This window comes from Bubalus kerabau, chromosome 19, assembly GCF_029407905.1.
Source record: "Bubalus kerabau isolate K-KA32 ecotype Philippines breed swamp buffalo chromosome 19, PCC_UOA_SB_1v2, whole genome shotgun sequence".
NCBI lineage: Eukaryota > Metazoa > Chordata > Mammalia > Artiodactyla > Bovidae > Bubalus > Bubalus kerabau.
The window spans coordinates 14,734,160-14,760,683 of NC_073642.1; the positions used below are offsets into that span (position 1 = coordinate 14,734,160).

The 26,524-nt window shown below is 58.6% G+C and overlaps 2 protein-coding genes across 13 annotated transcripts in view; one reads left to right on the forward strand and one right to left on the reverse strand.

Moving 5' to 3' along the window:
• The window catches only part of RGMA (repulsive guidance molecule BMP co-receptor a), a 49,596-nt gene extending 38,942 nt beyond the window's left edge, over nucleotides 1-10,654 (forward strand). The window contains exon 4 of the mRNA XM_055555983.1: nucleotides 7,867-10,654. Coding sequence (XP_055411958.1) covers nucleotides 7,867-8,589 — 723 coding nt within the window. The 3' untranslated portion in view covers nucleotides 8,590-10,654. The remainder of the gene's footprint in view (nucleotides 1-7,866) is intronic.
• Nucleotides 10,655-25,019: 14,365 nt separating this feature from the next.
• CHD2 (chromodomain helicase DNA binding protein 2) overlaps nucleotides 25,020-26,524 on the reverse strand; it is a 108,718-nt gene continuing 107,213 nt past the window's right edge. For 5 of the 12 annotated variants that reach the window (XM_055555465.1, XM_055555469.1, XM_055555462.1 and 2 more), the window contains one exon: nucleotides 25,022-26,128. In XM_055555465.1, the coding sequence (XP_055411440.1) occupies nucleotides 25,795-26,128 (334 nt within the window). In that variant the 3' untranslated portion in view covers nucleotides 25,022-25,794. Of the gene's footprint in view, nucleotides 26,129-26,524 lie in introns of all 12 variants that reach the window. The other 7 variants (XM_055555473.1, XM_055555472.1, XM_055555474.1 and 4 more) reach the window with 4 other exon arrangements.

Consider the following 26,524-nt stretch of genomic DNA (forward strand, 5'->3'; position numbering starts at 1 on the left):
CTGGAGAAGGAAATGGCTACCTACTCCAGTATTCTTGCCTGGAGAATTTCATGGACATAGGAGCCTGGCGAGTTACAGTTCATGGGGTCGCAAAGAGTCAGAAACAATTTAGTGGCTAAACAACAAAACACCCTGGAACCACCTCTGCCCTTTGCCTGGAGTGGGATGTTTCTTTAACTGCCAGCCACCATCCACTAGGGGGTCTTTGAAATCAGCACTCTAGGGTCACAAGCTAGCACATAGGCATAGAGTTGTTGGGGGAGTGGGGTGGGCGGGCAGAGTAGAACAAGATAGCAAAACCTAGCCTGCCTTAAAGGCAGTTTGTGAATGCTTTGTAAGTAGGAGAGTAAACATTTAGGGAACTTAGTTTCTGTTGTTCATGTGCCTGCACATTGGGTATACATGTAAGATGGATTTTTTTCCTGCGGTTAATAGTCCGGAAAGTTTAGAAACACTCCCAGAGCATTCAGTTTCAAACTTTTGGAGTATTCTTCTCTTGCCTCAAACTGTATTTTGGTAGAAGCCCAGTGTCAAATCCTGATCAAGAGGATCCTCTATGCAGGTATGTTTCTGCCGTCGTCATCACTGCACTTTCTGTCCAATAGGGGTCAAACCCCACCCCAGACAAGTGGGCCTGACAGCCTCCTGGAGGTGACGGCCCTACCCAGGGATTCCCATTGCAGCTGCACATTTACAAACTAAGCAGACTTTAGAGGATAGTAGTTCTGGAGCCCCCAAGCCAGTCTGACACCAGATATCTGGGTGGGGATCAGATGTGTTGTTTAAAGCTCCCAGTGATTCTGGGGCATGAAGGGCATTAAAGATGCTGGCTGGAGGACAGGGCTGCAGCATGCTGCCGGGGGCATCGGGAAGAGGGAACAAGTGAGGATTAGGCATCAGCCCACTGGGCACCCCAGGGGCCACCCAGGCAGCCTCCCCAGCCGGGGGACCTCCATTTGACACAATCAGAACTGAGGCTTCAAGAGGGAAAGCGGCCTCCCCACCCAAGTGCATTCGGCTGGAAACCGCGCTAGGATTTCACCCGGGCCAGGGGACTCCAGAGCCCGGCAGGTTCTTGCTGTCAGGAGAGGCAGTTCCCACCTAGAAGCCCCTGAGGCCACCAAGAGCCAGTTGTCTTCTTATCCAGGGAGGCTTCAGTGTTTGGGTGGCAGGACCTGAGTGCTGCTCTCAGAGCCCCACCCAGAGGCAGCCCCGATGTGGCCGGGGCCAGGCCATGGGACATTCCAGTCCCCTCCAGACTCTCCCCCCATTTGCAGGGAGGGTCTCCCATGATCTCACACTCAGACTTAGCCAGAGGACGTGGTCTCAAGTCCGGGAGGCCCAGGGTGATCAGGGCCCAGGTGACAGGGACACCTCTGCCTCCCCAGGGCATGGCCCTCAGAGTCCCCAGGGCTTCCGATCTGGCAGTGGGTCTGTTTTGCCAAGAAGAGCACGTTGCAGGGCAGTGTGTGGAACAGTGCCAGGCTGGCCCACAAGGGTGTTTCTGTTCCTTCTCATCCCTCCACACCCCGGGGTAGGACACCAAGGTGACCTGGCCGCCAGGAAAATTCCTGCCACCTCCCTCTGCGCCGGTGGCCCCCGCCTGCCCACAGGGATCTCTCCAGGGACCAGCTGCTGGGTAGAAAATAAGCAGGCCACGGCCCCGTGGGTGCTCTTACAAGCCTCTGGCCCCGGGCCATGAAGCCTGGTGGGCGGCCTCACCTCTTCCCCACGCCCAGCCCTCTGCAGACCAAGGGGGGCCCCGAGGCAAGGTCCCGGCTACGCTCTCTGCGGCCCATTCCCCTACCCGCCTTTCTCCCAGGAGCCAAGATAAATGAGTGTCGGGAGCCTGAGGCTGTGGCTTCTAAATCCAGCAGCAAACATGCCGTGGAGGGGGACCCCGCCTCCCCGTCCCGTCCTGGCAGGGAGCAGAGGGAGGCTCCTGAGGGTGTGAGAGGGCTCTGGGCCTCGGGGGACCTGACCCAACGTGGCGTGGGGATCAGGGGTGATAACAGACCTGGGCGGGGTTGTGCTCAGTGACCAGCAAGGCGGGGCTGCTGGCACCTTAGACTTGGGGGGACGAGGTAGAGAAAGAGCTTTTAGATCACGTATCAGGGAGTCCTACAGACCAGGGTGAGGTGCCTGGCCGTAGAACGCCTCGATGCCACCCTGGGCTCTCTGTGGACACTCGGTGGGACCCTTAGCTCAGCGGCGGTTCATTCCTTCATTCATTCCTTCTTGCGTTCCATTCATTCATTCATTCATGTGGCCCACACGCTTCAAATGCTCGCTCTGTGGCCGTCTTACTGCTGGGCACCGTGGTCGGCAGAGCTGCCTAAGCAGACTCGGGAGCACCTCCCTTCCTCTTGCAGCGTGGAGCCTCCAGACGGGCCTGGCACTCTGCTGCAGAGCTCCCTAATGAAGGCAGCCCCTTTCTGCCATGACCCAGGGCCACCTCCGTCTTTCCGGCGGGAGAAGTGCTTGAGCAGCACCCTCTCTGATCTCCCCATCATCCAGAAGGCAACGCGAGCGCTGCTGGAGGCTGAACGGCCACAGGCTCCCAGTCTGTGGCCAAGCCTGTCTTGGGCCGCAGGGCCGTGTGTGCCCAGGCGAGAGACACCAGTGGCTGCTTGCCAGCGCTCTCGGCCTGCCTCGGCCTGCTCTCCTGTGGGCCTTCAGTCCTCAGGTGTGTTTGTTTCTCCGCCGATGCAGAAAACATCAGCCAGACAGCTCTTTTGTGCCAGCCTCTGTGTTCTGCGACGCCTCCCGCCCAGCAGCCCCTGGGTTAATGACGGCGAGATCAGCCCTGAGGGTGCTCGAGACGGGGGCTGGGACAGCAGGATGCTGAGGGTCTCGGGGTCGGGGCGTCAGGTGGCTCCACCCGGAGCCCTGGGGAAGGCCTCCTGCCCGTCCTGGCCCTGAGCTTACCCCCGAAGCAGGCGGAGTACGAGCTTATCCCCAAGGTAGTGGAGCCCCTGCATCACGATCCCCAATTCCCAGGTGGCGCTAGTAGTAAGGAATCCGCCTGCCCAAGCAGGAGTCATAGGAGACGTGGGTTCGATCCCTGGGTCAGGAAGATCCCCTGGAGGAGGGTATGGCAACCCACTCCAGTGTTCTTGCCTGAAAAATCCCCATGGACAGAGGAGCCTGGAAGGCCACAGCCCGTGGGGTCCCGCGGAGTTGGACACGACTGAAGTGCCTTAGCACGCACGCACTCCCCAGCCACGGTACCTCACCCAGGAGCGTGATATCCTTGCTGCCCAGCCCTGCTCGGCCGCCCCCACCCCCGCCCTGTTCTCATAGAGAGTCCGGATCTAGAGATTTCCAGCCCAGGCTGACAGTTCAGCTTCCTATTCCCTTGGGGCCTGCCTCCCGTTCCTGCCCACCCCCCTGCGCTGCCTTTTTCTTTCCTGCCGTGCTGGGGGCACCCCATTTTGAGCCTCGGGGAGGAGAGGAACTCGGGTCTCCGTGCCTCCGCCCCGGGCAGGTTCCCTGGAGCACCCGCATTCCCAGCATCTTTCACCCGCTTGGCCCGTGACATCACGCCCCGCCCCCGCAGTGTGGGCCCGTGAGGACTGGGGTCGTGGACTGCCTCCTCCCGCGTGTGGACACAGCCCCCAGCCCCAGGTCTGGCCCCAAAGGTCGATTGATGACACGGGGCTCCGCCCGCCTCCCGGTGGGGGTGGGGGGGGGCGCGGGCCCCCGGGGAGCGGGGCGGGCGCTGCGGGAGCGGCAGCCGCGCCCGTGGCCGCGTTGGCAGCCGGCCGCCCCGCTTTCGACAGGCCCCCTTCATGCTGTTACTTGTGGTTGAGTCCCAGGCCCCGGTGCCAAGAGGAGGCGAGCAGCCTGTCAGCCTTCCAGCAGACTGTCTCCGCGAGCGACGGTGGGGAGAGTGAAACCAGCCTTTCCTGTTCTAGGGAGGCCGATGGCAGTGGGAAGGCTGGCCCGCTCCCCGCCCGCGGCCTCTGTGTGTTTGTGTGGCCCTGCGCACAGCACCGGGCATGGACCCCCGGGCCCCGCGGCCCACGCCCCCTCCCACCCCCGGGGCAGGACCACCCACTGCCCGGACCACCCTGGCTGCTCCCCTCCACCGCCCCCCGCAGGCAGGCGGCCTCCGCATGGGGTGAAAGCCTTGGATGGAGGTGAGGCAGCCAGAGGTGGGTCCCCCTGCAGGTCTGGGTGGTGGGGGAGTGGCCGCACTGTGGGCTTCCGCGAGGCTCAGGGCCCGGGCGGAGTGGTGGGGCTGCAGCCCTCCTGGACATCCCTCAGTGAACCAGAGGGCCACCTCCCCAGACTAGCTATGACCTCCCGGGGGAGGTGGGGAGACGGAACCCCCGGGCCCAGGGAGCTAGGCACGCGGGCCCCCCCGACGTCGCCCTCTGTGGCTCGGACAGAGCCTCCAGCCTCAGCTTCTGAGCACCAGCCCCTGCTTGCATCCCCTTCCCACCCTCCTCGTCATTCGCCAGGCCCTGCAGCCCCAGCGCCTCCGCCCCCAGACGGCTGCTGCTGCTGCTAAGTTGCTTCAGTCGTGTCCGACTCTGTGCGACCCCATAGACGGCAGCCCACCAGGCTTCCCCGTCCGGGATAGGGCCCATAAAAAGGCTTGCCTTCCTTTAGAGCCCGAAGGAGAAAACCAGCGTGAGCCAGCCTGGACTATATTAGTCTTTACACCCATGTAGTCACAAGAGGTGGTTTTTTAATGTTTCTTTTTTTATATTTATTTATTGGTTTGGCTGCACTGGATCTTTGTCTTTGCACGTGGGATATTCGATCTTTGTTGCTGCATGGGATATCTCATTCCCTGACCAGGGATCGAATCTGGGCCCCACCCTGCGTTGGGAGCGTGGAGTGATAGCCACTGGGCCACCAGGGAAGTCCCTAATTTTTACCGTTTCTGATGGAGGCAGGGACGCAGGAAGGCCCAGGGGCCTGGAGTTCCCCCAAAGTCATACTGTAGTCGGCCTCTCTCAGACATCCTCACATTTCTCAGGAACAGGGTGAGAAGGGCCGGGGTCTTGTCTGTGTTCCCCCCGAGGGCCCTCATCCGCCGCTGGTCACCCCTGGGCTTTACGCTACGTGAGGGGACCTGCAGAACAGTGGCAAAACGCAGCCGGGGACACCTCTGCGGGCTCTCGCTCTTTCTGTCCTGTTGGTTTGCTCAGCCCAGAACCTTCTGTAGCTGCTAGTCTGCCCCCTCCAGTCCTTGGGACTCTCAGCCCCTGCTCCTGAGGCCCCCAGCCAGGACCATCTCCCCCCTCGGGCTCTGGGCTGTGCCCCCGGCTACCCCAGAACGGCGGGCAGATGGGCCCTGGGCTGTGCCCACCGCACACCCGCGGTCCTGGCTGCCCCTCCCCGACCCTCCTGCCCTCGCTGCCCCGTCGCCACCTCTCTGGGTTTTCTCCTTGGTGTCCGGCCGGTCTGGGCCCTTGCTCCGTTGCACGCTCACCCTTAAGCCAGACACTCCTCTAGTGCGTTGCTGCATTGCCCTGGGCCGGGAGAGGGGTACAGACCACCATCATGGCCTTCAGCCACCACACCGCCCTCGGGGCCCAAGCAGGGGATTCCACCGAGGCCAACCTCACGCAGCATCAGCAGTGCCCTGCCCTTTGCCGAAGCCCCTTGGGCCTGCAGACATCACGAGGAGGCAGGGTGCCCCAGCTGGTGAGGCTCTTCTTCTCCAGGCTTAGTGGGGGTGACGGGGCAAGGCCTGAGAATGAGGGCCCAGGGGCCCTGCAGAGGTTGGGGGTGGGCTTTTAGCCAGGGACCCACAAGGCCTGGGCACCGTCTTGCCCCCATCACCTCTCCTCCCTGCCTGGCTTCAGGCTGCGAGTCCAGGTTCCAGCTGCCCTTGGTCCGGGTGGTGCCATGGCTGTCAAGGCACCCAGAGCCACCAGTGGTAAAACAGCGTGCCCCTGGCAACAGGAACGGGCATGGGGGCTTCTAGCTTCACTCACGTCTCTGCCCCCCTCCGTCTTCCTAGTTACATCAGGAAGGAAAGCATAGCCACGCGTCTCACCCTTGATGATAGGGAGACAGGTCACTCCGTGGGCTGCTTGTCTTTTGTCCTTCTCCCAGGCCGCCCACACTATGACTGTTTTGGCCAGAAGTGTCCAGCGGCTGCAAACCAAGAGCCCAGTCCCAGCTCTGCCTCCTGCTGGCTGTGTGACCTTGGGCCAGTCACTTTACTGTCTGAACGAAAATGTCCTCATCTGTAAATCGGGGGTATTGTCCCCTCCCCTGCAGCACCATATGGGTGTGTTAGTAATAAATGTGGCGAGTGAGCCTCTGTTTGTGTTCTTAGGAGGAGAGTTCCTGATGGAGCTTCTTGGCCTTCTGCTGCTTCTGCTTCTCCAGCAGCTCAGCGCAGCCCCTGCCCCGGCTGCAGGCTCAGCAGAAATGGGCCTCCCTGCTCCCCTGGCCAAAGCTGCCCTTTCCGCCGGGGGCACCCGTCTCCCTTCTGCTGACCAGCACCTCCCTCCCCCACCGCTTCCTCCTGCTCGCCAAGGCTGGGCTGGGAGACCCCTCGGGCCAGCCCCGCCGCCGTGGCCTCTGCTGGCCTCTGCCTCGTGGACCTTGCCTGCTTGTTCTTTCTGTGCACAGCAGCCTCCTTTGTTCTAGCTGCTGTGTTGTTCAGCCCCGGGCTCGCCGTCCTTTGGTTGTGGACCGTATCAGTTTCCTGTCACTGCTGTGACAAGTACCACAAACTAAGTGATTCAGACAGAAATTGAGCCCCTTATACTCCTGAAGGCGAAAAGTCTGAAACGAGTCTTTAAAAAGCTCAAGATGGGGACTTCTCGGATGGCCCAGTGGATAAGACTCTGTGCTCATAATGCAGGGGGCACAGGTTCGATCCCTGATCAGGGAACTAGATCCCACATGCCAGAACTGAGAGCTGGCTCAGCCTAAATAAATAAATAAAATAGCCTAAATTAAAGAAAAGAAAAAAAGCTCAATGTGTTGGCCAGGCCAGTCCTTCTGGGGGCTCTGGGGAGAGTCCGTTCATTGCTTCTTCCAGGCCTCTGCTGGTTGCCGGCATCCTTCAACTTGTGGCCAAGTCCCTCGAGTCTCTGCCTCCGTAGAAATACCGCCTTCTCTTCTGCGGTCAGATTTCCTGCCTCTGTCTTACAAGGACACGTGTGATTACGCTTAGGGTCCATCAGGATCATTTCTCCATCTCAGTATCCGTAACCTAATCCCACCTGTAAAATCCCATTTACCATTGCTGTTGTGGTCCAGTCGCCAACTCTTTGCGAACCCATGGACTGCAGCACACCAGGCCTTCCTGTCCCTTACCATCTCCTGGAGTTTGCCCAAGTTTATGTCTGTTGCATTGGTGATGCCAACCAACCATCTCATCCTCTGTCGCCCCCTTCTCCTGCCTTCAATCTTCCCCAGCATCAGGATCTTTTCCAGTGTGTCAGCTGTTCCCATCACGTGGCCAAAGTATTGGAATTTTAACAGGTTCCAAGGTTTAGGGCATGATATCTTAGAGGCTGTTATTCAACCTACCACAGTGAATAAAGACCTTTTATTTTTAATTAGCCCTGCTTGTCGTTTTATGATTCTCCTCTGCATATAGTAAATGAGCTGCTTTTCTATTTAGAAAAGTAGTTTCTAAAGTTCCCTTTATAAATAATAAAAAAAAAATTAAGCAAATTGTCTTAAAGAAAAATATTAAATGCATAATAGCACAGGTCTCACCGAACAGGGACCAAAACAGGGAAAGGACAGTCCAGAGCGTCCTGGGGCCTCCGGCCTTCCGTCTGCTCGGTGCAGAGCGTCATGATGAGTCCAGGGCTGGGCCTCGTCCCCCTGCAGTCACCAGCACCATCTCACGCCTCTGTCTCTGTACCCTCTGGCCCACAGCTCACCATCATCTTCAAGAATTTCCAGGAGTGTGTGGACCAGAAGGTGTACCAGGCTGAGATGGACGAGCTGCCGGCCGCCTTCGCAGACGGCTCCAAGAACGGTGGGGACAAGCACGGGGCCAACAGCCTGAAAATCACCGAGAAGGTGTCGGGCCAGCACGTGGAGATCCAGGCCAAGTACATCGGCACCACCATCGTGGTGCGCCAGGTGGGCCGCTACCTGACGTTCGCCGTGCGCATGCCCGAGGAGGTGGTCAACGCCGTAGAGGACCGCGACAGCCAGGGCCTCTACCTCTGCCTGCGGGGCTGCCCCCTCAACCAGCAGATCGACTTCCAGGCCTTCCGAGCCGGCGCGGCCGAGGGCCCTGGCGCCCTTCAGCCGCCGGCCGCCAGCCCCGCGCCCCCAGCCCCGGACACCTTCCCCTACGAGACGGCCGTGGCTAAGTGCAAAGAGAAGCTGCCCGTGGAGGACCTGTACTACCAGGCCTGCGTCTTCGACCTGCTCACCACGGGGGACGTGAACTTCACACTGGCCGCCTACTACGCCCTGGAGGACGTCAAGATGCTTCACTCCAACAAGGACAAGCTGCACCTGTACGCGAGGACTCGGGAGCCGCCAGGCCGGGCGGGGGCAGCCCCTGGGCCGCCCCCGGCCCCCTGGCCCCTCCTCGGCACCCTCCTGCTCCTGGCCTTGCTCCCCGCGCTCCTGGGGGCCGCCTAGGACAGACCGCGGGGGCGGCCCCTCACTGCACGGGGTCTGGTGGCTTCCTGCTGGCCCCGTGGGCCCCGCGGGGGACAGTTACCTCCCCGCCGCCTTGGGCTGCCTGCTGGCGAGGGCTGGGGGCATGGGATGTCCCCTCTTTGCCCCTCCCCCGGGGGACCCGCTACTGGGGGTGGTGGCGACGGGTGCTGTGACGTGTGTGACCTCCAGCTGTGCAGAGAACAAGCTGCCCCCCTCCCTCCGCCCCCATCTCCGCGCGCCCCACCGTGTGAATGTGCAGATCAGAGCCCCAGCCCCCACGGGAAGCCCCCACCCCATGCCAGAGACCCTGGGCGGGGCAGCATGTCAAGCTGCTCCCACCCCTGCGATGCACTGAGAGAGGCCCGGCTGACTGCTGCACACGTACCCCCGGGGCCGCCTGCACCCACGCACGCACACACACTCTACACACTCGCACACACGGGGGCGGGGGCGGGGGCGGGGGCGGGCCCAGGCTGGACCCCCGAGCAGGGCATCCCTTCCTGCTGGGCCTTTAGGACACGCCCCAGGGCGCTGCTTGGCGTCTGTAGAAAACTGGGGGAATCCTTTGGCCAAAACGTTGCACCCTCCCCATGCCTTCCCGCCCGTGGCCTCCCCGTGAGCCCAGGAGAGACCACCAGGCGCCCCCCAGCTGGGCACGGGTTCGGGCCCCCGTGACCGGGCCCCCTACATGTTGGCACGCGCTCTGAGCAATGACCTGCTCTGGCCCCTTACTCCCACCGCCTGTCCTTCCATCCCCCTTCCAGTCTACCGTCCTTAGGAAGTCGAACCTTTGCTTCTAAATTGTCTACATGGAGAACGACCGCCTTGATGTCTGGTCTTCCCCAGCAGGTGGTAAGATCCAGTGGGCAGGGAATCTGGGGCTGCAGGCTGTGAACCGGGGACCCAGCGGAGAGGGCTAGCTGGCCTGCCCTCATCCTCTGCTTTCTCCTCGCTTGCCCCCACTCCCAGAGCCCTGCTCCCCACCCTGCCCACCCACACATCTGCCTTCCGGGGCGAGGAGCGGGAGGATATCTCAACCCTTAGCATCGGTGGCAGGGTCCCCTCTGGCTCGGACTTCCTCTTAAGCCCCGCGTCCACACGGAGACTTCCCCACTATACGTCAGCCAGGCTGTCCATCCGAGGAGCCCCAGACCACTCCCGCCTCCGCTGCTGTTTCAGAGACCCCCAGAGGCCGCCGCGGGCTGGGCTCCGCCCCCAAAGGCGTGGCCGTGCCCCCGAGGGCCCCCTTCCGCAAGCCCTGCACCCCCCATCACTGTCCCCCCGCCGGCCGCCCTCTGCTGACCCCGGGGACCTCTCATACACTGGCCCAGGAGGCTGCGGACTGGTCCCCGCCTCCCATTCCAAGAGGTCCCCTCGGAGCCCTGCCAAGCCGCGCGCTGGGCGGGCGGGCGGCGGGAGTGTGGCCCCGGCCCCTCCCTGCTGGTTTTTAGTTGGTCCCTACGTTGGAAGTAAAAAGTGAAGCACTTTATTTTGGTTGTGTTTGATCACGTTCTGCTTGGAAGTGGGGGCCCCTCACTGTGTCCCGCGTCTGCGACCTGTGTGGAGTGTCACCGCGTGTACATACTGTAAATTATTTATTAATGGCTAAATGCAAGTAAAGTTTGGGGGTTTTTTTGTTTTGTTATTTTCTTTTGGACTGTGTGTCAGAGTTTGTTTTCTGAACGGACGTTGGTTCCTTCGGGGATGGTGGGTGTCGGTGGTGGGTGTGCCCTTACAGGGGGGCGTCCCCCCGTGTATATACCTGGGAGGGGGCAGCATATGGGTGTGTGTGAGAGAGCTGAGTGTTGTGAATGCCTGCAGAAGAGGAAGCAATTAAACAACCAAAGCCCCTTCTCTGAAATTACTTTCCTTGCTATGAGCTGTCTTTGGGGCTTGAGGGGTCCAGGTTCCCTTGCAAAACTGGCATCATCCCCAAAACAGATGACCGCGTGCTGGAGGAACGTGGAGGGCGGTTGGGCTGAGGTAGGGTGGGCTGGCCTGAGATCCAGGAGGAGTCATCTCAGCTTCTCCCATCAGTGCGAGACCCAGGAGCAGGGAATAGCTGCCTCCGGTCCAGAGGTGCCCCCCTCACCTGCAGCCCAGGTAATGGCTGACGGCACTGCCAAGGGCCCATTGGTGAGCAGAGGACCAGAGCCTGCCGGGGCCAGCTTCTCTACTGGCTGTGTGCACATTGCATCCAGGGACGTCCCTGGGCTTCACAGGTGGCTCTCTGGTAGAGAACCTGCCTCCCAGTGCAGGAGACACAGGTTCAATCCCCAGGTCGGACCATCCCCTGGAGGAGGGCATGGCAACCCACTCCAGTATTCTTACCTGGAGAATCCCATGGACAGAGGAGCCTGGCGGGCTATGGTCCATGGGGTCACACAGAGTGACATGACTGAAGCAGCCAAGCACAGCGCAGCACAGGGACTTCCCTGGTGGTCCAGACTTCACCGCCCAGTGTGGGGAGTGCAGGTTTGATCCCTGGTTGGGAGCTAAAATCCCAAAAAACATAAAACATCATAAAAGACATACAGCATCACCAAAAAACATAGAAGCAGTATTGTAGCAAAATCAAAGATTTTTTTAAATGATCCCTATCAGAAAAAAAAATTATTAAAAAACACATAGTCTCATCCCACTTTAAAGCTATCCAGTGAATCAGGCGTGTATATGGGCATGTAAAATGCACGCCCATTTTACAGACTCCAAAAAGAGGCTCAGGGAGATGGACTGGCCCAGGGTTCCTTAGCAAGGGCAGGGTCAACACGTACGCTGAGGTGTGTTTTGCCCCCCCCCCCAAATCCCTGCCAGTCCGTTATACCAAAGGCCAGGTGGCAGACGAGCTGCACTGTGACGCCAGGCCACGTCCCAGCCTTTCCACTTTGCCAGCTCCATGACTTTGGACCAGTCACTAACCTCTCTGAGCCTCCATCAACTCCCTTAGAAAGTGGGGGGTGCCAATGCCCTAGGGTTGTTTGAAGATTCAGCAAGTACATTCCTGTGAGGCACCAAGGACAGAGCCTGGCACAGCACGTGCCCAGCGTTGATGTCGCTGCTGCCCTAGGGCCAGAGGGGCCGAGTGAGATGGGGAGGAGGGGAGGGGAGAGGGCCGCAGAGCCCTGGAAGCGCGGGAGCGAGGACAACCAAGACAGGGCGCATGCACACCACCCCAAAGCCGAAATAGAAAGGGAGCTCTTTCTAAGCCTCGTGCTTATTTAAGCAGGCTCCCAGAGAGAACCAAGGGCCTCCCAGGTGGCGCTAATGGTAAAAAACCCTCCTACCAAAGCAAGAGATTTAAGAGAGGTGGGTTCCCTAGGGTCCATGGGGTCACAAAGAGTCAGACACGACTGAAGCGACTTAGCACACACATTACTGGGGGTGGTGGTGAGGGGGCTTCCCTAGTGGTTCAGCGGTAAATAATTCACCTGCAATGCAGGAGCCACAAGAGATGCGGGTTCAACCCCTGGGTTGCGAAGATCCCCTGGAGGAGGGCACCTCAACCCTCTCCAGTATTCTTGCCAGGAGAATCCCATGGACAGAGGAACCTGGCCGGCTACAGTCCACGGGGCCGCAAAGAGTCAGACAAGACTAAAGCGATTTAGCACACGCACACCAGAGAGAACCAGAAGTCTGGGCTTTGGGAGGAAGAACTAGCTTAGAAGGGACACAAAAAAGCTGGGACATCCCACACACGCCTTACCCAGTTACCCAGTCGCCCAAATTGATAGGCTGCTCACCCTCACTAGAAACTGGAATGAAATGAACACTAATGGTGGGGGGGGGAGGGAGTACCACCAAGAGCTGTTGGCAGTCGGCCAGTGCAGAAAAACAGATTATTAAGAAGCCAGGGCACACAGGAGAGAGGAAAAAAAGAAAAAAATCAGGAAAAAAAAAATCAGGCCATCAGATGAAAAGGCTACGGCGGTCGCCAGATAAGAGGCTTGGTTTGGAACGTGTTCAGGACCTTAAACTCTACCAGCTGGAATTCCTTCCAAGTACCATGCCACTCGCTGCCCTCCTGAACACGGAAATTTGCACTTCATCGTGAATATGGAACACTGAGTCGTGAGTTAAATGATTCCCAAGAAGCGGCTTCCTCTGGCTCCACAGGCTGTGTTTGGAGCAGAGACACTCCAAGGCCCTGCGCCTGGAGGTAAATGCATTAGCAGACAGAGCTCGGGCCCTCTCCTTGCCCCATCCCCACTCACCAGGAACTTGGACATCTTGGCGAGGCAGACTTCCTAAGAATGGAAGACAGGAGAGAAAGGGCCGTTAAACACAAAGGAGCGTGCGTTGTTGGTAACGAAGAGGGCAGATTCTGGGAGGAAAAGAAGTGGAGCCAGGCCGGAGGGGTCTCATCAGTGTCAGGCCAGCATGCAGGGTGGGGGCGGGCTGGCACAGAGCGGGGGTGGCCCTGGTCCCAGGCAGCCGGCCGGCTTGGCATCTAGATTGGCTCTGCCCGTCGCTGACTGTGTGGTCTCCCTTGCATTTTTTGAACCTTGGATTCCTTATTTGTAAAATGGAATTATGAGTACGTACCTCCCAAGGCCATTACAGAAATCCAATGAGCTAACATTCATAAATCGCCTCGCACACGGGTCCCGGCGCCCTGGCAGAACAGAGGCGCCGCCAGACACGGCCCTCATCCTGCCTTTGCCGTTGCACGTGTCCCCTGATTGACTGGGTTCCATGATCATGGGTGCTGGGGGATGCAACAGAGACCAAACACTCTACCTTATGTTCTCCTTGGTGAGACGGGTCTCTAACTAGGCAGTTCGTAACCAGTAGCCATGCTGTACTGGGGCTTCCCTTATGACTCTGACAGTAAAGAATCTGCTTGAAATGCAAGAGACCAGGGTTCCATCTCTGGGTCAGGAAGATCCCCTGGAGAAGGGACCGGCTGCCCACTCTAATATTCTTGCCTGGAGAATTCCCTGGACAGAAGAGCCTGGTGGGCTACAGTCCATGGAGCCTCAGAGCTGACTGAGTAATCTAACACTTTCGTTTTTTTCTTTTTTTCAGCCATGTCTCACTATATGTTCATCCATCAGTCATGCCTGACTCTTCATGACCCCATGTACTATAGCCCGCCAGGCTATTTAAAAAAATGGTCTCAGAAGGATGGGCTTAATTAAGAAACTGTATGGGCCAGCAGGTATGCAAGGCATGATGTGTGGGGGCAGGCATGTCCCCCAGCGTCACTCCAGCCTCACCCAGAGTCGTGCTGGGAAGCCTCATGGATTCTTCTGCATTTGAACTCACTTCTGTCCTCTTCGTCCCTCCCTCCCACAGGAATCAGAGCCCTCCCCAGGCCACCCCCTGTAACCAAAGCAAAGGAGTCTGGCCAAGCAGATCTGCCTGGGGAAGAACACACCCGAATCGTCTGCTGGAAACAGGCTGGGGCCTGGGTCTCAAGTTCACTCCAGGCTCCTCTTGCACACAAGCCCAGTGTCAGCATCGGCTGTCTCTGGGGCTGGGGCACTTTATGAACGTGGGTGAGCTGGCTTGGGCTAAGGGGGACCCCCTGAAGGCGATTGGAAGTTGGTAGAGAAGCAGTCTGCAGCTCGTCGGAAAGGAAATAGCAACAGTTTGGCTGACTGGACCAGGCCCACCTGGCCCAGGGCCAGGCCCTCAGCTCAGGGCAGGGCTTGTGCCTTGGGTTTGGTGGGCCTGGATGGCAGCTGGCATGTGGACATCTGGACAGAGAGTCCCCAGCCCTGTCCCCTCCTGACTGTGTGATAGGTGACCTATGATGGCTCTCAGCCTCGGCGCCCTCACCCGTAAGGGAAGATGACTGTGTGTCCTCTGCAGACAAAATGCCAACCTCTGCACCTGCCCTGAACTCACAATTGCTGTGACCATTTTCACAAGAGCCCTAGAAAGCAGATGCCATCTAGTTTCCAGGTAAATCCCATGCCACCCACCTGCCCCTCCCTTGAGGATCCCCAAAGCAGGGGTGGCGTCAAGCCAAGGATCTGGTTGCTCTGGGGCCAGCAGGGAATGGGGCCAGACCCTCACCTGCAGGCTGGGCGCATAGAGGGATGTCGATGGGCCCTGGAGAGAACGAGGAGGGCAAAGAGGGTCCCCCAGATCTGAAGTCTGCGAGCCTTGGGATCAAAGGCACCTATGGATCCTCGGCGGGGTCACCACCATCCAGGGGCGGTCATCAGCACCCCCAGCTGGGGGACAGTTTTGTTGCAGCTGCCGGTGCAGACCCCACTCCCAAATGCATGGAGCCTGGAGCCCCCCACCCTGCCCCAGCCAGGGCCACCTGCCGCGTGCCAGGTACCCTGCCGACTGTCTGATCCAAGGACTGGTGGGTCACCAAGGAGCCCCGTCCAGCTGCCTCCTTCCTGAGGCTCAGGTGACTGCACTCCTGGGCTCCATCAGATGGGCCTGGCGAGCAGGCAGCCCTCAAGTCAAGGCTGGGGGGTCTGGACCCCCAGGGTCAATGCCAAGGCCCTCAGGACAGGGCAGCCCCAACATCTGCCTCCTTGAGTTGATGCATCCTTCCCGGGTGGGAGGAGGTGGGCGGTAGATCCCTCCAGGAAGTGCCCAGGCCCCTCCCTCTGGGGCTGTCTAACCTTCCCTACTCTCCCATCTGGACAGACCCCGGTAGGCGTGTCCCCTGCATGTCTGCTTGGGGACACTTCATTTAGTCCACACGCATTCAGTGAGACCCTATGACGTGTCTGGGGCTGAGCCCTCTGTTGGGGACACAGCAGGGATCCCAGGCCACCACCTGGGACAGATCACAGAGGATGGAACTGCAAGGAGGAGATGAGAACTGCCGGGGGAAATGGCCCAGCACTGGTCCTCGCGTTGCTTGCCTTGTTCTCTGGCCTTGAGCCAGCCACATGTTGGCCCCGAGCCCCCATCTCTAGTCCTGGGGAAGGACCCGGACAGGGTCGCAGGACCGTCAGGAGGATAAGACAGTACCCGTCGGAGGCACTTGAGTGACAGTCAGAGAAGTCACTGGATGGGCAGGAACCAGCTCTGCCTTTAGAGGCAGGAGCAGCTGGAATGGAATCTGAGCACCACCACTTCTCTTTGTGATCTCGGGTGAGTCACTCCAAGTCTCTGGGCCTCCGGATCCCCAGCTGGAAAATGGGGGAAAATCTGACCTCGTGGCAATTTCATGAGGACTAAAGGAGAAAGCAGAATAAAACAACAGGCCCGAAGTCCGGCACCCGGTAACCATCCTTTGTAGACGGGGGCGTCTGCCCACCCGCCTGTCGCTCAGGTGGCTTCATTCACTCACGAGTCAAGGCCACGACCAGCTCAGGGCTCCCAGACACACATGACATCCAGATGCTTTCTAGGGGCTAATATTTCCCCGGTCCCCTCCAGGGCTGGAGTTCATTTGATAATTTATGAGGTAGGGATAGAATCTTTATAATTATAGCTTCTCTCAGCTATAAAATCAAGACACATTTATTAATTGAGCCCAAACAAAACTACAAGACCAATAAAACACAAAGGGATAGCATTAATTTAAGCAATGGGTGATGTTTCGCAGAGGCTAAGTGGGCCCTCCCCATGTGATGGAGGCCGGAGGCAGGCCGCCTGGGCCAAGGTCTTGCCAGCTCGGCTGCCCGTCATCCGCCCCCCCGCTCCCCCTACCTTTGACTCCACAGACCCTAGGAAGCCTGTCATGGGCGTGAGTCCCCTCGACTACCCAGAGAGCCAGCGTGGATCTCTCAGCTCCAATATACCCCTTAAGTCCCAGGTTCTTTTCTCCCTCCTGCCCTTCCTAATGACTGAAAAGATGTTCATTGAAATGGAAACATAAAGGAATTTAAATTCTTCTAGAGATCTCAAAGTCTTCCCTGGTGGTTCAGTGGTAAAGAATCTGCCGGCAATGCAGGAGCCGTGGGTTTGATCCCTGGGTTAGGAAGATCCCCTGGAGGTGAGCATGGCAACCCACTCCGGTTTTCTTCTCTGGAGAATCCCATGGACAGAGGAGCCTGGCGGGTTTCAGTCCATAGGGTCTCAAAGAGTCGGATGCGACGGAAGTGACTTAGCACGCAGAGATCTCAAAGGACTACACTCCCTGTATCTGTAGGCCCCAACTTCGGGAAACACTGAACTAGGACCCAGCAGGACAGGAATTGGCTAATCTGATTTCCACCTGCATTCGCTGTCCCAGGACTCAGGGAGTGAAGGGGCGTTGGCTCTGTGCAGGGGATAGAGTGATCCAGGACAGGGTTCAGAGGAGGAGGCAGGAAGGCCCTGAGCAGGGGGCTGGGGCCACAGGGGCCCAGAATGGTGTGGGAAGAGGTGGCCCCCAAACGAGACAGGGAGGCCCACGGAGCCTTCATCTCCAGCCTCCCCTGGGGTACGGAGGGCAGAGAGTGGGCTGGACCTCACGACAGGTCACCAGGCCCAGGCCACCCCGATGAGCCAGCCACCTTGGTGATGGCTCACCCTGCAGGATGCTTGACCCGGCCGGGCATTGCTCCCCATCAAACGGGTAACCCTGGTCCCCACCCTGCAGAGGTTAACATTGGGCCCAGGTCATGGCAATCGGGAGCAGCCTGATCTGAAGTTAGGTGGTCTCACCAGCACCCAAACTCTCAGCCTTGCTGCTTTGAGGGCCCTGGGTCTCCTCCCCACTCCGCAGGCCCTTCTGTGTGAGCCCAGGGAGCTCCCCTCCCTGCTGTGGCCACTACCCTAGACCTCGCTGCCTCTTCACCCTCCTGCCTGGCACAGGGAGCCTGGGGCCAGGACCTGGGTGCCTCCCTCCTGGGCTAAGGCAGCCAGGGGACCGTGAACCCATGTGTCTGCCCAGCATAGCCAGTCCAGGAGCTATGATGGGAGGATGCTTAGCAAATTGCTGGTACTTAATACTCCCCGCCTTGGTGGCTACGATGGTAAAGAATCTGCCGGCAGTGGGAGAGACCCAGGTTCGATACCTGGGTCTGGAAGATCCCCTGGAGGAGGGCATGGCAATCCACTCCAGTGTTGTTGCCTGGAGGATCCCATGGACAGAGGAGCCTGGCGGGCTACAGTCTATGGGGTTGCAAAGAGTTGGACATGGCTGAGCAACTAAGGCAGCTTACCAATCTTTCCCCCAGGCCTTTATCGCCTCATCACCCCTGCAGTTATTTCCCTGGACCTTCTTAAAAATCCAGCAAATGAAGAGCTAATGGGCTGCAGGCCAGGCAACCTTGGGGAAGTTGTTCCACCACCCAGAACTGGCTTCTGTCTGCCTTAAATGTCCCCCTGGTCCAGGCGGCCTGCCAACTGGGACCTGAACTCTGGTCTGACCCTCAGCCTGCTCATCCTCCAGGGAAGGGGGCACCCCAGGCCTCCTCTCCCGGGATTCCCTGTCTGGGCACTGTACAAGAAAGAGCTCCAAGCCTCACACCCACAGGGCCCTTGCAGAATCGGGGCTCAGGACTGGAAGCGAAGGAGACCTGGGCCCTGCTGGGAGCCCCACTTCTCAGCAGGGGTGTCAGCAGTGACAACATGGGGGCAATGGATTACCCTGGGGGCTCTGCCAATGTCTGTGGGCACAGGGAAGGGACAGATAGGAACAGAACAGCAGGTCAGAGAAGGCGGTGGAGGAAACCACGCTCCAACTGCATCCTGGGGAGAAATAGGATTCGTCAGGCACCAGGAGGTGAGTGATGGGAAAGCCGCTCAGTAGTGTCCGACTCTCTGCGACCCCCTGGACCATACTGTCCATGGGATTCTCCAGGCCAGAATACTGGAGTGGGTAGCTATTCCCTTCTCCAGGGGATCTTCCCAAGCCAGGGATCGCACCCGGATCTCCCGCATTGCAGGTGGATTCTTTACCAGCTGAGCCACAAGGGAGGAAGGGGAAAACAGTGGCTGGAAGCCAATCTGCTGATATCTGAGGCTGCGGGGGCAAAGGTCTGCCTTTGGCTGGAAGGTTTGGGCTGGCTGCAGCCGGGGGAACTCAGGAGACGAAGATGAGCCGGAGAGCTGGTCAGGTCGTGCTGGGCCTCGGACCCCATCAAGCAAGCTTAGAGCTAAGGCGAGGGTCACAGGGAGCCGCAGAGGGACGCCTGGGCCTCGGGGCTCAGGGTGGCGCCGCCTGCCGCCGCGTAGGGCTGGGAAGGAGGAGAGGCTGGCGCTGGCTGAGCCCATGCGTCCCCGCAGGGTGGCGGGAGGTGGCCATCGAGCGGGGCCGCCGGACCATCCTGGGGGCAGAGAGCCTGCGCGGCTGGCTGAGGCCCGCCCGAGGATGGGCCGTGGCGGGGCACGGCTGGTGGGGGCCGGCGAGACCGCGCCTCCCTGCAGCCGGCACCTTCCTCTCTCCCCACCCCGCCACACGCCCGCAGGGACAGGGCGCCTCCAGGTCTCTGGCTCGGGTGCGGGCTCACAGCCCCGGGGACCGACCCCCTCCCCATCCCGGGGAGCTCATTGCCGGGGCGGCGCGGCCGGCCATTTCTAGTGGGAATCTGCTGCCCTCTGCAGGACGGTTCTAGAACCGCGTCACTAGGACCCTCCTGCAGAGACCCGGTGCTGATCCCCAAAGCCAAGGCGGACCCCACCCAGCTGGCCCGGCCAAGAGCGCTCCCCAGGTGCGGTTCCCCACAGCCTCAGCTCAGTTCGGTCGCTCAGTCTTGTCCGACTCTTTGCGACCCCATGGACTGCAGCACGCCAGGCCTCCCTGTCCATCACCAACCCCCAGTTCTGTTCAGTTCAGTAACTAGTCGTGTCCAACTCTTTGCGACCCCATGGACTGCAGCACGCCAGGCCTCTCTGTTCATTACCAACTCCCAGAGTTCACTCAAACTCACATCCATCGAATCAGTGATGCCATCCAGCCATCTCATCCTCTGTCATCCCCTTCTCCTCCTGCCCCCAATCCTTCCCAGCATCAGAGTCTTTTCCAATGAGTCAACTCTTCGCATGAGGTGGCCAAAGTACTGGAGTTTCAGCTTTAGCATCATTCCTTCCAAAGAACACCCAGGGCTGATCTCCTTTAGAATGGACTGGTTGGATCGCCTTGAAGTCCAAGGGACTCTCAAGAGTCTTCTCCACACCACAGTTCAAAAGCATCAATTCTTCGGTGCTCAGCCTTCTTCACAGTCCAACTCTCACATCAATACATGACCACTGGAAAAACCATAGCCTTGACTAGATGGACCTTTGTTGGCAAAGTAATGTCTCTGCTTTTCAATATGCTATCTAGGTTGGTCATAACTTTTCTTCCAAGGAGTAGGTGTCTTTTAATTTTATGGCTGCAATCACCATCTGCAGTGATTCTGGAGCCCCCCAAAATAAAGTCTGACACTGTTTCCACTGTTTCCCCATCTATTTCAGAGCTTACTCAAACTCATGTCCACTGAGTCGGTGATGCCATCCAACCATCTCATCCTCTGTCAGACCCTTCTCCTCCTGGTCTCAATCTTTCCCAGCATCAAGGTCTCTTCTAATTAGTCAGTGCTTCTCATCAGGTGGCCAAAGTATTGGAGCTTCAGCTTCAGCATCAGTCCTTCCAATGAATATTCAGGACTGACTTCCTTCAGGATGGACTGGTTGGATCTCCTTGCATCCAAGGGACCCTGGAGCCTCAGGGCATGCCAACATGCCCCACAGATGCCAAGAGACCCCGCAGGGACCTCACGCAGGTCACCACAGCCTGGCCGGAGGCTCTCACATAGTTTGTGTTCGAGGCTTGGTGAGGTGGCAAACTGGCCCAAGAACGCCAGCTGGTTAAAAGCCAAGTGTGCCCACCTCCCAGACCCATGCCTCCCTGGGTTGGCCCTCGTGCCGTCTCGGGCCCCCGTCTCTCTCCCCCTGGCATGTATGTGACATCTCATCCTCCTACCACCTGCCTGTCCAGGGCGTGCCCCCCGCCCCAACCCCCAGCTAGGAAATTGGCTGAAAGAGGGCAGGGTCACAGAGCCTAGCGCAGAGCCCGGTTCAGGGGAGCACCTCGCTCTCATGATTTCGTCCCAGCTCTGTCTCCCCCACCGGACTGGGAGCCTTGAAGGAGCCGCCCTGTCTCCGTGTTTACCTGGCTCCAGTCCCCATGGGCCTTCCTCCTGTGTTTAATCTCCTCCGGAGCAGAGCAGGCTTTGTTGAGGCCCCCCCTGCAGGGCTCTCAGGACGGGCGGCTCCCATTGTCAGGTCAGCTCCAGGGTGAGGGCTGTTACGTTCTAGGTCCCCCCAACCTTCCCTCCTAGACCCCCACCCCCAGCCCCCCCAGCCCAGAACTGATGGATGCTGACTGTTCCACGTGGTCCTTGGGGCTTGCAAACCTCTCTCTTTTCCATGGCCGGAGTTCTCACTTACCCTAGGAGCCCTCTGCTTCCTGTGCAAATGAAGGTGAAAAGGCCACCTGTCTTACAGCACACAGAGAGGGGCCAAAGGGACGAAGGATGGCTTCCCTGCCTGCCCCCAAACCACCCCTGCCCCCAAGGCCATCTCAGTGCATGGGGTCAGTGGGGACCCTGCTTTGGTAACAGTTTCCTCTTGGGTCACAAAAGAAATTCAGAGAAAGGTGTGAACCCTCTGTGGGGCAGCTCTGGCCGCAGAAGGTGGCTGTCATTCTGCCCATCTTGGAGGTCAGAAGTCTGTAGGTTAGGGACTTGCCTATATTCCACACGAAGTCCTATCACGGGGCACAGAACTGACCTGGAGTCCCCAAGACTCAGCCCAGGGCAGGACCCCACCAGCAGCAGCGGGGGCGGCCCCACAGGCCCAGGTTTCTACAGATGTTTATCCAGATGAGCCGTATCTTCCTCCCACTTCGCAAAGCAGAACAAGTGCAGGTTGGGAGGTGAGCCCAGCGGTTCTCCAACCTCAAAACCTGATGGAAGAACTGCCTCAGGCACAGCTGGTTCTGCTCCTTTAAGAGCCACAGGTTGGAACCCGGAGCCGCAGGTCTGGCAAACTGTGGGGCCTTGTGTTTCAGTAAGTGACCTTTCTGTTGGCGCTAATTGAGGAGGACTTGCCCGGATGCCAGACGTGTGGGGGCCCTGCCAGGGAGCAGGGAGGGGCCTGAGCCTGCTCCTTCCAGTAAAAGGCAGGCGTTTTTGGCAGCGGTCAGTTTAGAAGCCTGGCTGCTATTGTAAATCATAAGCTGATTATTGCACTTGTTCTTAAAGTTTCCGAGAGCGGTTCCAGGCAAGCAGTGAGTTGCAACACAATTGAGAGTTAAGTTTATGGTCGGGAAGAACCCTGAGCTCTTCCTCGAGTCTCTGACTCCCACTCCTTACGCTGGAACCCCAGCGCAGCCGGGCGAGGGAGGCCCCCTGCAGCAGCGTGTCCTGGGCTGGCGCCACAGTTCACCCCCAGGCTCCGAGCGGACACACGGGCCTATTTGGTGTTAAGAATTAATGGAAGACCTTCGTGACGGCTGCAGTGTGGTTTCAAAATCACCAAGTCCTGGAGAAACCCCTGGGGTCTGGCAGGCCTCTCCGCCTCCTGCGCAGACGGTCTCACCGCCGTGCCACCCTCCCTCCGTCTGGGCCTTGCGGGAGCTGAGCCGGCCCCTGCGCCAAATCGCTCGAGTTAACATTCGTGTCAGTGTTTCCATTATAAAGTGCTCTTTCCTCCTTCAGGAATATACGGCCCAACTGTAAAATTACCCTCGAGGCTGCAGGCTGGCTCAGACCCGGCGGTTTGGCTTCCTCCAGGGGGCTGCAGGGACCCCCAGGGATGGCCCCGGCCCGGCGTGACCCATCCAGGACTCAGGGGGCAGCTGCCCTGCACGGACCCTGGTGAGCGCAGGCAAGGGAAGGGGATGGCAGCGGCTGGCCAGGGGCTGTCAGCCTCTGCTACTCGGAGAAAAGTCTAGAACCTGCGTGCGGTGTTAGGTCCTGGACCCAACGACACAACAGGGGCCCGGGTAGGGGAAAAGCTCCATTTCACAAGCTGTCCAAGAATCCCGATGACCCAGTGACAAGAGGAAGCAAGATGAGGAGGTGGGTGCGGTCACGGGTCACGCCAATGCAATGCAAGGTGTTCGCCTGCTTCTAAAAATCCTCAGTAACACTTTTTAATATACAAGAGTCAAAAGTACAGCAGTTTTACAATGTAGGAAAATTTAATACATACTATATAAACAACATTATTTACATCAGAAATCACTAGGACAGTGGCATTTTTCACAAATATAAATTAATTACTGTTTAGTCAACAGGTTTTAAAAGTCCACAATTTTACAATAAAGAAAAATCACCCGTCCCCAACCAAGTGGGGCGCAGATGGACTAAAGCAGCCTGGACCCCTGGCCTGGCTCTCCTCGCCGACACGGCCGCCCCCAGATGAGCCGGGGGCCCACCGCTCCTGCTGACGAGTGGGTTTTGGTCTGTAGGATTTCCGCGTCGCTGTGTGAATTCGTAACTGGGTTGCGTTTGCACCGTGCGCGTGCGCCCTGATGCGGCCCTCAGGTATCAGGTTCGAGTGTCTGCAGCACGACGTGAGAGGTGTCCTGGGTTCCCGTCGGAGGGTGTGAGGAAGGAATGGCTGAAAGGAGGGGGAGCCCGGGGCAGCAGCCGATGGGGAGGCCAGTCTGGGGTTGCCGCGTCCTCGGCGGAGACGAGGGCACACAGGTGAATCCGTGCTCCTGGTCAGGTTCTCAGTGGCGCTAACTCCCCTCTTCTTCGGCCCCTGCTCTACCTAATAACTACATCCTTCAGAGCCAGTCTCCATGGAAAACCATCCTCAGAGACTTGGGGGCGGGTTCTCCCATCCACGAGTGAGATAATTCCTATTTGTGCAAATTTCTGGTTTTGACAGAAGCATACTGCATTCATACTGACTGACGACAATGAGGAAATGCTTTTTCTCCCAACCCACTCTGCACACACACTCCGGCACCTAAACAGATGCTTTTGTGAGGATACTGTACTTTCTGCAATCAATTTAACACTGATCTGGCTGATGCTGCCTTTTGCTGCAGCATATGGCACTACAAGTCCTGAATGTGAACAAAAGGAAGCTCCTTCTTCCTCATGATGAGACATCTTTGGGAATAACTCGCATCTCCTATCAACAACTCCAGAGAAAAAAAAAAACCAAAAACCTTGAGCTCTGAAATGCAGGCCCCGCCAGTCCTCCCCCTGGCCCCTCTAACTCAAAGGGTCATGACCCGACCTCCTACAGGGGAAGCCGAGCTGGGGCCTGCTCTGCAGACCCCACGGCCTGTTGATGGCTCGGGGGCCTGCAAGCCGGCCTGCCCTTCCTCTCTGGCCCGGGTAGTGTCAGTACTGCGGGGAGGGAACCCAACCTGAGCAGAGGCAGTTTCCCATCTCCCCCACACAGCACTCAGGCATGGCCCCGGTGGGGTGACCGTGGCTGGGGCTCCGCTGTGGTCCCCAGGCAGTGCTCCGGGCAGGCGCTCTGCAAGCCCAAGCTGAACGACCCCAAGTACCAGGAGAAGAAATGGACCAGGAGGTGCTGAGCCCACGGAGCCCCCCACACCAGCTGTGCGGACCCAGCCTCTCACAAGGACCTTGTCACAGGTGAGCCAAAGACGCTCCGGGGAGCAGAGAGCGAGAGCCCCCCAAGCCGCCCCTGCTTCACCGTGTGAGGCAACACTAAAGGCGTGAGTGGTGCTGCCCAGGAACCGGCAAGTGAGTGATGGTGACTCATGGAGTCCCCTGTAGAGCAGCAGTTAGTGTGGGGAGTGTGACCCTGTGTACACCGAGGGAAGGGTTTCCACCAGCTCTGAGCCGGGAGTCTCACAGGCTCACTGCACGTTCAAGTCAGTTATTCTGTCTCCGTCTAGAAAGGCCTTTGGATTACTCTAACAATACTGGTGAGTTATATTTAAGGTGAACAGAACGGAAGGCCCCAGAACCAGGAGTTCTGAGGCTGCTAAATTGCTGTAGCTAACCTACCTCCCATCCCCTCCTCTAGTCCAGCTCTTCCTATCTACAGCTCAGTTACCCTGTCCTTGAAGACTTCCAGTTTTGGGGGCAACAATGAACTTAGGTTTAGACTTAGCTTGACCTCACTCTAAAACGATACTGAGTTCAGTTCTAATGATGTCCAACTAGCAATGCAGCATGTTCACCACAGGGAGTAACTGATTTGTATCTGGTCACCCACCGCAGGAGTGGCAGATGTGTGATTCCATGAATCCTCCTTCCTCAGGTTGTGCAAAGGGAACCAAGATGAGCTGCAGATGGTGACCCACCACCGCACGGACCACACCACCAACCCCCCCACCCCCAGGCTGGGAAACCCATCCGCCCCCCTCCCCAGCGCCCTGCCCCGGTGCTGCCAGCACCCAGCCAGGCACAAGCCTCTTCCCTCCCCATCCTCTCCAGTCATCACCCCTCGGTGTGGGGGCCCAACTGGAAGTGGATTCCCGAGCTCTGGCCACGCACCCCTGCCCCACCCCGCCCTGCCCCGCCCCACCCCGCCCTGCACTCAAGGCCACTCCCAGGCAAACCAGCCCCTGCCCACTGCAGCGCTGAACCACTACCTTGCCTAGCGGGGGGCCGGGGACAGGGGTGGGGTTGGGGGATGGGGGTGGTGGGGTGTGTGGGATGGATGAGCGGGCGGTAAAGGAGTCCCACGCAGGACAGCACACCTCTGAGACACACAGTGTGGGGAAATTTAGTGTTGCTGGGGAAGAGGCCGTGGAGGCGGCGGCTCCCCACCCCTGCCCCCGCCCCCGCCCCACAGCTGTCACACAGAGGCTCGAGTGTCACTTCTCCCGAGGACACGTCTGAGGGGGTACCTGCTCCCCTGCAAGTCCTGTGGTGCGAGACCCCACCCACGTGTCCCCTCACCCCATCAGCAGCATCCGTCTCATCAGAGTGCACCAGACCCCGTGTGTCCAGCGGGTCCCAGCAGCCTTCATGCACTCGTGCCTTCCCTGACCCCGCACTGAGGTCCAGGGCAACAAAACATTCACGACTCTAAGACCTCTCCTGCCTTCACTGGGAAACAGCCCGTGAAGCTGGTAGACAAAAGCATCACCGCTTCCTCCTGGCACCCATCCGAGTGGGAGGCCAGGACCAGGCCGGAATGCGATGGGTGCCCAAGTGCAGGAGGGGGTGACCCAGATCAAAGCCGGACTGAGCCGAAGGCCCCCACACTCTGAGTGCCCCTCAGCAGCAGGCTGACGGCAGCCCCGCGTCCAGAAACACCCTCTCGGGTCTGGGTAACCGGCTCCTGTGGATCAGACCAAAGACGTCCAGGTGCTTCATGACGCTCGCGCTCCCCTGCTTTCCAAGCGTTCCTTTATGTTTTCCTAACATTCCAGTTATAATCTGGGTTGTTTTTCTGTTCTAGTGATCTCTCCAAAGGAGACCGATGATCCAGGGGTGACTTGGAATCGTGAGGAGATTTCTGAGAAGGGGGCGAGCGAGGATCTGAGACTGCGGGGTGCAGCGGGGGTAGGGGCTGTTTATACTCCCCCAGTTTGTCTGTGTGGAAAGAGCGGTGATGGTCCGAGGGCCCCTGGCCGTGGTAGCCCATAGGGGGGCGGTGATCAGACATTCGTCGGAAATCCTGCTGGTGGTAATTTTGAGGCCTAAATTCATCGGATCGCCTCCGCTTGGAGTCATGATGGTGCCTGAAATAGAGACAAGAGAATCAATCAGCTGAAGACCAAGGCTGGATTCCCACGCCTCCTCCGTCATCCACTGGCTCTTCCTCACGCTGGAGGACACTTCCAGGGACTCAGAGCAAATACTTACATTACTAGAACTCAAAACCAAAACCAAAAACAAACTAAAGTAGTAACAAAGGGCTATTTTATACTTGTTGGCAAAACACAGCCCATGAAATGACAAGAGCCTCATCAAGTCTGCAATGAAACAAGCACAAGCTTGACTCACTGACGGCTTTGTAAACTCACATTCCCTTCAGGAAAACTGGCAAGACCTACTAACACTTTCATGCTCCTCACCCAGCCCAGGAGAAAAAGAGCCACGGAAATCATTTTCCAAGTTATTAATAACAGCAAAAA